General features: G+C 33.9%; 1 protein-coding gene across 5 annotated transcripts in view; it reads left to right on the top strand.

The window, feature by feature from the left end:
- Positions 1-1,328: 1,328 nt before the first annotated feature.
- STRA8 (stimulated by retinoic acid 8) overlaps positions 1,329-10,955 on the top strand; it is a 36,517-nt gene continuing 26,890 nt past the window's right edge. For 4 of the 5 annotated variants that reach the window (XR_005557980.1, XM_039354121.1, XM_039354122.1 and 1 more), the window contains exons 1-5: positions 1,329-1,617; positions 5,625-5,822; positions 8,230-8,305; positions 10,128-10,212; positions 10,591-10,743. Coding sequence is in view for 4 of the 5 variants with exons in the window: in XM_039354121.1 (XP_039210055.1) it covers positions 1,612-1,617; positions 5,625-5,822; positions 8,230-8,305; positions 10,128-10,212; positions 10,591-10,743 (518 nt within the window). In the remaining variant the exon portion in view is untranslated. The remainder of the gene's footprint in view (positions 1,618-5,624; positions 5,823-8,229; positions 8,306-10,127; positions 10,213-10,590; positions 10,744-10,955) is intronic. The other variant, XM_039354120.1, reaches the window with a different exon arrangement.

Below are 10,955 nucleotides of genomic sequence, written 5' to 3'. Positions count from 1 at the left end.
AACATGCACGTGCAAGGTCTTTTTAAAGGAATTATCCGGGGGGGGAGGGTGTTATTCTACGCATTTCAATGTTGATAATGGATTAATATTTTCCATTAAAGAAACAAACCTAAATGGATAAAATATAGTAAGAAATAATTCACTTGTTTGCCCTCTCAGTTACTGGGCTATTTATGCCACTGACAGGACAAAAAAAGGATGCAGCAAAAAAGTTGGGGATGGTACTTTCAACCTTCAACTTCTTAGTCTGTCATAAAAAATGTTCTGGTATTGCTACACAAATACATTAAAATCTAAATCAAGTTTTTAACAGAGCAGACTTCAGGATTTATAAGATTATGATTGCAAAAAGCTGCTGTAGTATAGACCATGTTCTCCATCCAGTTAAGGAGGACTTATGAAAGTGGAAAATGAACCACTAGTACAGTTTCAAAAGTGATATTATGCATGTACTGATGAACTTAGGTCAACATTTTAAAAGTTAATTATGCAGTTTCAATCTGCAATATCTATAACAATCAGTCATTAGTTTGTTACTGGTGCCAGCAGGTATTTCTCAAGTCAGCATTGATACTTGGCTAGGGCACAATTTACCCTGCACCTTAAAATGAAATTCTCCTTTAAAAATAGGAACAGCATTCCTACACATTTTATATATGCTTGCTCATTTATTTAATCTTAAATAAGGGCATTATTATAAGTGTTCTTAGAATCTGTGCGCTAAATTCAAATCTTTCTGTACCTCTGTAAACAATGAACTACCATCTCTTGGAGAGGATAGAAGTATGGAGTATTTAGACTATTAGTAATTTGTAGTAAGCAAATTTGTTTAAAAAAAATAAGGCAGAGTAAAAATAAACGCCTCTTTCATCCTGAGAATTGGATGTTTCTATGCACCTGATATTTATGCAAAATAGACTCTCGGCTGCTTTGGTACGACAAGCAAGTAGATTCGGTTTAAACTAAATACGAAGAGCGCAACATCCTTATTTGATGACTCTGTACAGTACACACTGCAAGTACCTCGAAGCAAACACGTTGAAATTTCTAGGAGCTTAAAAGCTTAAACCCCGTATTCTAATATATATCTAATATATAATAAACGATACACAAGTCAGACCTATTTCTTCTCTAGGACTCTAAACTACTCGCTTCGCCTCGTCTTATCTTTCCCGCGTTTTTGTTACCATTTCCGGCATTACCTCGGTCGAATCTCTCGTTTAATATTCGTGTCTTCCTATTGGCAGATAGCGAGTCCTCCTGCAATGTGATTGGTCCTATGTTATACGCCACTAAATGCTATGGTGAGAGTGTGCGCAGATGATAGGTGGATGAGTGGAATGTATGCAAGGTGGAATGAGTGATAGGACTTGGGAGTAACGAATGAGTGAGTCACGTAACCCTGAAAGTGTAGCTTTTATCTCTCGTATTCCATGGTCGAGTCTGTAAAGACGGGAAAGCGTGGAGTGAGGAACTGGGAGCATAAAGTGGGGAAAGAATTGCACTACTAAGGAAGGTTAGTCAGACACGCTGAGGTTAAAAAAAGATGGTGAAAAAAAGGGTGTTTCGACAGAAGGGGATGGGACAAACCCGGAGAATAGCTGGACGCAGATGATGGTAAATAAATAGAGTGGCTGGTTGGCTGTATAGATATTAGAAAAAGTAGTCAGTTTCAATCTCTTATCTTTTGAAGTCAGGAGGGACGGTGTTACTTGTAGTTTGAAAATCTTGGGGAAAGCAAGCTGAGAAAATGACAAATGCTATTTCAATACCAGTGTCATTCACGGAATGTTGCCATGTCAGTTCATTGGTCCTTCCAACTTGTATATACAGTAGCAATAACTCTGGGATTCAAGAGAAGAAATCTTAGTTCTTTTGCATGCAAAGTGTATGGCTGACCAATATATAATCTATTAACACCCCCCCCCCTTTTTTTTTTTAAATGCCCTAAACATATATTTAGTCAGAAGCAAGAAATATTTCTCTTTAAATAAGAAATCAGAGAGACAAAAAACCACTAATGGACCCAGCTGAAACTGCTAGGTGTTTTCTGTTGCTGAATACCAATCAAATAACAATTGGAAGCCCTTTAGCAAAAGAGGAACACTACTGTATTGCACCTTCTCTTATTTCAGTGCTGAAAGTAATATTTTGTTGAATTTAACTAGTAGCCATAAATAGCTTTATTATTATTATGTCCTGTGCTAAGCATTGGGCTACAAGCATACTCCACAATTTTCAGTCTGAATAAATGGCCTTATTCTCCATTAATTTATCTAAATCTTGTTTAAACCATTCATTTGAACTAATGTTGTAGATGTATTCACTGAATATATACAGAAGGATGATTCTTGTAATCTTCCTCACTAGAGTAAATAATTTCTGTTAAAGAATCTATATTCAGAGATAGAGAAGTATAAAGGGACATGTCCAATTCTGAAATACCAACTATGTATTTTTCAAATATCAGTATCTCTCTTTTCATGAGTAATAAAATTTTACATACATTTCAAATTGGCAGAACTAGGAGACATATATAGCGTTCCCACTTTTATTTTATTTTTTAATGAAAGTTTTTTATTTTTTCCATATAAACATTATAAAAAAAAGTATACAATACAATTTTAAGATAAAATAAACATTATTACGACCTGCGCACTCCCCCCAGGCTGCGTCCACCCTCTCTTAAAACATTCCCTACTTCCCTCCTCTTTCTCACCTCCCATCCTACTCTCTTCTCCTCTCACTACCCTACTTCCTCTCTCGTTCCCACTTTTATTGTTATTAAAAATAATCTACATTTATTATTCTAGATAATAAAGCCTTTCTGACATTTTCATATGGACAACCCTGTTCATAGCAGTTGAACAGATAGGCCATATTTACTTAAAAGAATTGCAGGTATAAATTTGTGAGGTTAAATAAAGATAAATTTGAGAAAAGGAAAAAAATTGACCTGAGTTCTAGCTGGTTTTCTTCTAAGAGCTCACTGGTTTCATATTGTAGTAAGGCATCACCAACATTCATCCATATAAATTTATAGCAAAACATAAACTGATTCACGGTATAATTTTAAGCATATAAACTTAAACTTGAATATGTCTCTCTATCTCTCAGTTCCATCAGATTTCTACCTGCGGCATACATAATTGCAATCAAAGGAGTTGGACAGAAATTTCATGTAGGAGTAAAAAAAGTGGGCTTCAAACTGGAACTGCTTGTTTTCATACTTTACTTCTATAACAAACATATTTTATATTATGTCTGGATCAAAAGTATAGCCTGACAGCAGGATTATCATGATTAGAATTAAACCTAGGGCTAGCTGTATTCAGAATCCATTTACTGAGTTATATTATCCAATTAATGTCAACTTGTCTAATTTTTCTAATGAAATTGTTGCTTGCATAAATTCTGATGTGTCATCTTGAGCCTCTTAACAGAAATACTGAATTTAAATAGAATTTACTATGTCATACTATGGATGGAAGTTTATATGGTTAATGTTTCTGCATAAAAAAGTCCCTATACATAACATTAGAAGATTATAATATGCCAGTATTTGTAATATGCTAATAAAGGTAATCCTTGACTTACAACAGATCATTTAATGATTGTTCAAAGTTACAATGTCATTGAAAAAAGTGACTTATGACTGTCTTTCACACTTAGGACCATTGCAGTATTCCCATGATAACTTGATCAAAATTTGGATGCTTGGCAACTGATTTATATTTATGATGGTTGCAGTATCCTGGGATCATGTGATCATCTTTTGTGATCTGATAGAGTCAGTGAGGAAGCCAGATTTACTTAACAGTGTGTTACTAGCTTAACAACTATAGTAATCCACTTAACAACTGTGACAAGGAAGGTCGTAAAATGGGGCAAAATTCATTTGGCAATTGTCTCACTTGGTAACAGAAATTTTGGGCTCAATTGTGGTCGTAAGTCAAGGACTACTTCCATATATAATACAGTATATAATGTAGGTTGGCCCTTTCACATTTGGATGACTTCCTGTGTAGCCACCTACTTTTTATCACTTGAATGAACACAGCCTGAATGAGTTTATTATCTTGTGCAAATTCAGAAAACTGTTAATTGATCGAACCTTGAGTAATGTATCATGTAAATATAATCTCAAGGTATCCACTGCAGGCTAAATTTATTTATTCATTGCTAAATTATACTAAGTTCTCTAATTAGATATTAGAGAAAAAAATCTATCAAGACAACGTACCATAAAAATACAATAAAATCAGTGAAAAAACTTAATAAAAAACAATATTTTAAACCAACAGACAAAAGAATTAACTATTTTGATTTTTGCCAAGTGTCCCTGCCCCCTCCCAGAGTAATACACATGCCAGGCAGACCTCAAACTAGGGAAGTATTAATGAAAATGTCCATTGTTGATATCAACCTTCTGTTATACCTCAACATGTGAAGGTACTCAAAACAGAACAGCTAATAATCTTGAAGATTGGGAAGAAATTTACAAGAAAATGCTTTGTTCAAAGCTGTATTGTAAAATTCTCAGGTTAATGACAGCAATTTGCATTAGGCCTGAAAACAATGTAAGTGCCAGTAAAAAAAGCTGTTGTACGAACATAAAATGGTTTTAATGCTCAGTTCTTGATAATATTTAGCCAGCACATTTTGCATTTACAGCTTTTCAGATTGTCTGTAAGGGTACTCTCTTATACAACACTTAATAGTAATCTAAACTTTACCAGTTAAAGCAAAGCAAACTGTATAATCCAGATACAGCATAATTTATGGCAGTGTAGGTATACTTTCAACATCCTAAATAAACATTTTTGTGTAAGAAAATTACTTATTTAATTCTCTGGCTTCTATTAGATGACATATGCATGGATTAGCAAAAGAGCTATCAATTTTATATTTAATAAGGATATTTATTTTGTTTTAATCCACATACACAAGAGTTTTAAGGACTTTTTTGATAGTTCAAGTCCTTAATATTAATTCCCCAGGTTCCCACTTTCACCCAAGGCAAAATCCTATTGAGTCCAGCAATGCTCAGTCTAGGCACAAGGGTACTGAGTTGAAAAACAAAGGCAAGAGTTCACAAAGTCCAAAATTCAGGTCTAGTCCAAAGTCCAAAGAATGAGTCTAAAATCCACTAAGATGTCCGAAGTTCACATGATCAAACGTAGCACAGTCCAGAGTTGAGAAAACTAAAATCATGAAGGCAAGCACCACCCAGCCATTATGGAGGCAGTAGAAAGTCTCGCCTCATTATTACACCAAGATGGCTGGATGTCTCTAGGACAGGGGTCCTTAAACTCTTCAGCTCTTTGCTTCATAAAATTTCAGAGTGTTGATAGTTCCCCCCCAACATTTATTATATGAAAATTTAATACTAGTTTAACTAATAGAACTATGAATAATAACAATAATATATTTATAACAGTGAAAATGCTCAACATGCATATATTTTCATCTATTTTTGGTCATATTATTTGTCCTTATTGCATACATATAAGCAATTAAAACGAATTTTGATCTAATTCACTCATAGTGATGGTATAATATGAATATAGTAAGAAACAATATGTTTCACATTATGCATGTTTAGTATAGGTATTATCTTTCAGCTTTTGATGGAGATATCTGGAGGCTACAGTATCCCATATGCCAGAGTGACTCCTAAATACCATACTCGTCTGCAAGGTATTGAGCCACAAGTGGGCAAAAGACGCTTATCTCAGGCACGTCATAGAGCTACTTTGGCAGGACTGTTCAACAACTTACGAGAAACTGTATTTTCACAACAAGAAAATTCTGTCTCAAAGGTACAGAAATAAGTATGTGAGTCTTTAAAAGTGAAAAAAAATTAAATACAGTAAGAATAATACTTAGTAATAGTAATAAATATTCTTGCTGTATTCACATTCTCTTACAATTGCTGTTTTTAAATTTTATTTATGAAATTAAAGCTATGAAAGTTTGATTTAGTGCTTTTTCCAATTTCATCTGTAAATATAGGGAATTGTCCTCTGTGTGCTATAATTATATCTCGTGAGTGAGAGCAGGCAGTCTTTTTAATAAAGAAGTAAATACTATGGGAGAGTGCCAACTCACAAAAAAACTGCCATGACAGACATACCAATCCATTTATTTTTTAAAAAAACAACCTTTTTTATTTATTAAATGTATTTGCTGCCCATCTCATTTCAAAGTGATTCTGGGCTTTACCACTAGTAACCATCCAAAAGCAAAAGGAATTTCAAGGTTTCTCTCTTCATTGTCAAACTATTGCTGCAAATAAATAATGTTACAAATGAATGTTTACTTTGCAACATGCTAGCTTCATTTTAATTTTACTTAGTAGAATAATCTATCTTTTAAGTCAGATGTCAGGGAAGTTGATGGACACCAAAAGTCTTTCTTTTGGCTTAGAGCTTTGAGCCAGCAAGCTGTGATATAGAATGAGATATGGAAATAAGGATTTATAAATTGATTCCTTTCTGGTCCATGACAATTTGGTATTATCTTAATTTATAAGCCTGTTTCATACTGTTCATGTATTTTTTTAAAAAAATGATCAAAAGCAAGTCAGATTTACCCAGTGCACTTAACACAATAAAAAAAATGTTAGGAAAACAAATATACATTCTAATCTATTGCTGAGATGATTGAGGTATGTGCAAAGTCAGAGCAAAAACTTCAGTCTGTGAAAGATAGCTATTTCAGAGAACTCACCTCTATAACTGAAAGAATAATTAAGGTTTAATGAAGAGACTGTTTTTTCCAATAAACATATCTAGTTCTTCCGATAGAATGAGGTTTCCTGAGAAAATTAAATGCATATTAAACCAGCTCAGGCCTTTTATACAGGTATGCTATCAATAGTCTATCCTCTCAAGCTGTTTTCAAGCCCCTTGCTTCTCAAGTGGTATTCTCCTTCCTGATTGACTATTTATTATACTTAGTGTAGGCAGATGAGAATACAGGTAGTCCTTAACTTACAACCATTTGTTTAGGGACTGTTGAAAGTTACAATGGCACAGAAAAAAGTGAATTATGGCCATTTTTCAATTTCATCATTGCAGCATCCCCATGGTCATGTGATCAAAATTTGGACTCTTGGCAACTGGCATGTATTTATGATATTGCAGTGGCCGGAGGTCATGTGATCGCCTTTTGCAATCTTCTGACAAGCAAGGTCAATGGGGAAGCCAGATTCACTTAACAACTGCGTTACTAACTTAACAATTGCAATGATTCACTTAATTGTAGCAAGAAAGTTCATACAATGGGGCAAAGCTCACTTAAAAACTGTCTCACTTAGCAATAGAAATTTGGGGCTCAGTTGTGTTATAATTTGAGGACTGCCTACATTTTGATTGCCAATAAGGCAAGCTACATTTTACTCTTTCTCCACATGGATTTTGATTGCATGTTTCATGATTTTCATATGGGAGATACTTTAATGCCACGATATTATCACATGTTATTTGTTATTATATAGAAAATATGAACCCAGGCCTCAAAAATAAGTCAATATAATCTGTAAACCTGTATGGCAGCATTGGTTTCCCTTTTTTAAAAACTTTTTTTTCTTTTCTCCTCATAACCTGATGTATTAAACTCTTTCAGAGGTTGGAAAACAATAGCCCTCCAGATCTTGCTAAAGTACAGTCCCCAGTGACCATAGCCCATGTGGAGGGCTATTAGGAGTTATAATTTAGCAGTTTCCAGTAAGTCACGAGTTTCCCATCACACAGGAGCAATAGGTTGATTAGGAAACCTAGGACATACATATGTCTGGGTTTTATTCAAGGTGGTGCTTATCACCTATAAAGCCCTCCATGATATAGGGCGTAGTTATTTGAGAGACTATCTCTTTCTGATAGCGATTTGCCTGCCCAGTAGGATTGGGTAGAGTGGGTATGCTGCAAGTCCCTTTAATTAAACATTGTCACCTGTTGAGGCTTAGAAAGTATGCCTTCTCTGACATGATGCCTGTCAGCTGGAACACCTTGTCCCCAGGTGTACAGCTCTCCTCTGCAGTTATTCTACAATTCTTTCAAAATTTGGCATTAATTTTATTATTTTTTTATCTTTGGGATGTAAACCATTCAGAAGTTGGCCTCGAAATCCAGTTAATTAATTAACTAACCAATTAAATGAACACATGAATATTAACCTATTCAGAATGCATACGATTGGCTCTTCGTTTTTTGTTTGTTTGTTTAGTCTCAGATTTTATGCCAGGCTAAGAATTATATCCAGGAATTGGAGCAAACTTTGGAAAATCTGTTGAAGATGAAAGGTACTATATGGAAGTGCTTGCTAAATCTTTTTCCTCTGCTATGTCTTTGTTTCTTTGAAAAAAAAATAGATTAGTGGCCAAATTATAGAATCAGAATCAGGCTGGAACTTAAGAAGATGAATCTTTTGCAGCTCATATTTACTAGCGTAAGAGATCACTATGAACAACAGAATTAAAAGAATTATCAGAAAGTATTTTCACATAGATTTGCTTCCATTTTTGATATATTCAGTGAGCATTCATAAATTAAAGACTTTGATTTGATTTCACTCTACGGAACCTTACATACATTCCTATTGAGTTTTTCTTGGCAGCAATATGAAAGTGATTTGCCACTGCTTTCTTCCCGAAATAGTTTGAATTCCTGATCTAGTTCTCTCAAGATCTGGCTTTGTAACCAGGATTGAGGGTCTCAGGGGACTGGTGAGATCTCAAGGCTGCTCCATTGCTGATTGAATCTCGTGTGTGTGCTTATAAGACTGACATACTTTTTATACTTTTTTTCTGCATTGCCAGACCCCCCTTGTGAGATGGGTGGGCATATAAATTTGATAAATTAAATAAATTAATCTATGGCCTTGAGATTTTTTTGGTTGTCTCCTACCCAAATTCTAATCTGAAGAACCCTGTTTAGTCTTTTTTGGGTCAGCTAAGATTGAATAGGTGCTGAACTTGATATAAATGTATATTTACCCAAGCAAAAAAAAGGAAGCACCAAAATATCTCTTCAGAGGAATGGACAATTCTGAAGGGCAATGTCAGTCAGTCAATCAGTTAGTCAATTTCTATAGCAGCCTATCTCAGTCAATGACTCTGGGCAGCTTACAATTCAAAAAAATATTTTACAGTTAAAATACTAAAAACATTTTAAAACTATATCCTGTATTTATTATGTATCGCTGTTATCCTATATTGTTAAAACGTTCCCCATTGTTTTGATCAGATACATGTGTCTCTTCTTTTATATGATTTAAATCTAAACAATATTATAAGGTAGCAAAATTTGTCTCTGGCACTGTTTACCAAGAAATGAAGAGTATCATAGGTGATATAAAAGTTGATCTATAGATTAAGTTCATTCTTGCTGCTCTGTTTTAAATCTTACATTTGTTTTGTGCATTTTTTATGTGTTGTGTTTGTAATGGTTTCTTTTATCCCTAGTCCTGGACTGAAATAAAATATCTATTTTTCCCATTGTCAAATATATTTTATTAACACAACTATATTATTATATTTGGATCAGAGAGAACTCTATTCATTTCCTTTTTCCATTATGACATTTGAATCATTGCTCATGTCATCATTTTCCAGCCTAATTTTCAAGCTGCTAATTATGAGTGATTTGTCCAGCTATTCAAGCATCACATACTGTGATCAACTTTTGCATCACCTATTACCATGTGGCCTTAGCTGGGAATGTGGGGAACTGAAACTTCTTCAGAGAACATCTATGCTCCATCACTGAGCTGTAGCCCCTCCCAAAATAGAGCTCGGTGACCTATCGTTATCCATAAAATTTTCTGACTTGTTGCTTATATGATGTTTGTTGCCTTTATATTATCTGTTTTCATTTTGTTGTATTAGTTGAAATTATAAGTTTGGATTATTTTATTGACAAATACATCATGTATATTGTTTGGGCAGCAACACAATATTAATAATACTAGCAGTGATAATATTACAAATAACCAATAATAAAGATAATAGCTCTGCTTGTTTAAAATATTTTCCTACAATACTTTCTTCAAGTACATTTGATTATACTCAAATTTCAAAAAATGCCTATTACGGTAGTAATGGATGTTCTTTCTGTTACCAACAGAAGTTTTAAATCTGGAGGACGGCAATCCATCCAGTTTGGAAGATGTAAAGGAGGAATATGTCAAGATGTATTTCAACAATCATAGGTTAAAAAATTTAAACTTTCTGAAAGTGTCCCTTTTAAATATCTCAAGTCTGTGAGCTTCAGAAAATAATTACATTCCTATTCTATGAAATTTGCATGGACTTACAGTCTTTACTGAGTTGCAGAAACAGCAAGAAGGAAAGTTAATGTGCAATAGAGATTATGAAAGTGCAATTTTTAATGTAATGAATCTCAATCCCACTTTTTTATGCTTGTTTTTCTTTATTCTCTTCGTTTATATTGCTCCCCAGGTGGTTTATGTAGCATGGTATATTTTTTGAAGAATAATTACACCAAACAAAATTTGTTGACTTTTCAACATATGTTCATGACAAAAAAAAAAATACAAATTTAGGTAATCTGTCCATTTATTTTTTAGCATTGTACCCTCTTCAGATGTTTTGAGACAAAATGGCAGCACGGTCTGGTACATGATCCGAGAACATGAGAAACCAATTGTAGAAGAAGATGTAAGTCAGAGGCTAACACAGTCATCAACTACCTCTTCTCCTGATCTCATGGAGTTTGAACGGTACATGAAGAAATATGATACTTCTCCTTTTGAATTGATTCAGCAAATAAAGTTATATAGGGTTAAATTGCTTCAGTTAGTCTAGATCTGAATGAATGAAGACATTTAATAGATTTTAGTAACTGCAAGATAGAAGAAAATAAGGGTATGTTATATTTCATATCACCGTCTTTAAGTAATGGAAGAATATTATCCTATAATATTTTTATATT

This window comes from Crotalus tigris, unplaced genomic scaffold (assembly GCF_016545835.1).
Source record: "Crotalus tigris isolate CLP2741 ecotype Arizona unplaced genomic scaffold, ASM1654583v1 scf7180000018548.2558034, whole genome shotgun sequence".
Lineage (NCBI taxonomy): Eukaryota > Metazoa > Chordata > Lepidosauria > Squamata > Viperidae > Crotalus > Crotalus tigris.
Note: the sequence above shows the minus strand (reverse complement) of the source record. Positions and strands in the feature narration are given on the sequence as shown.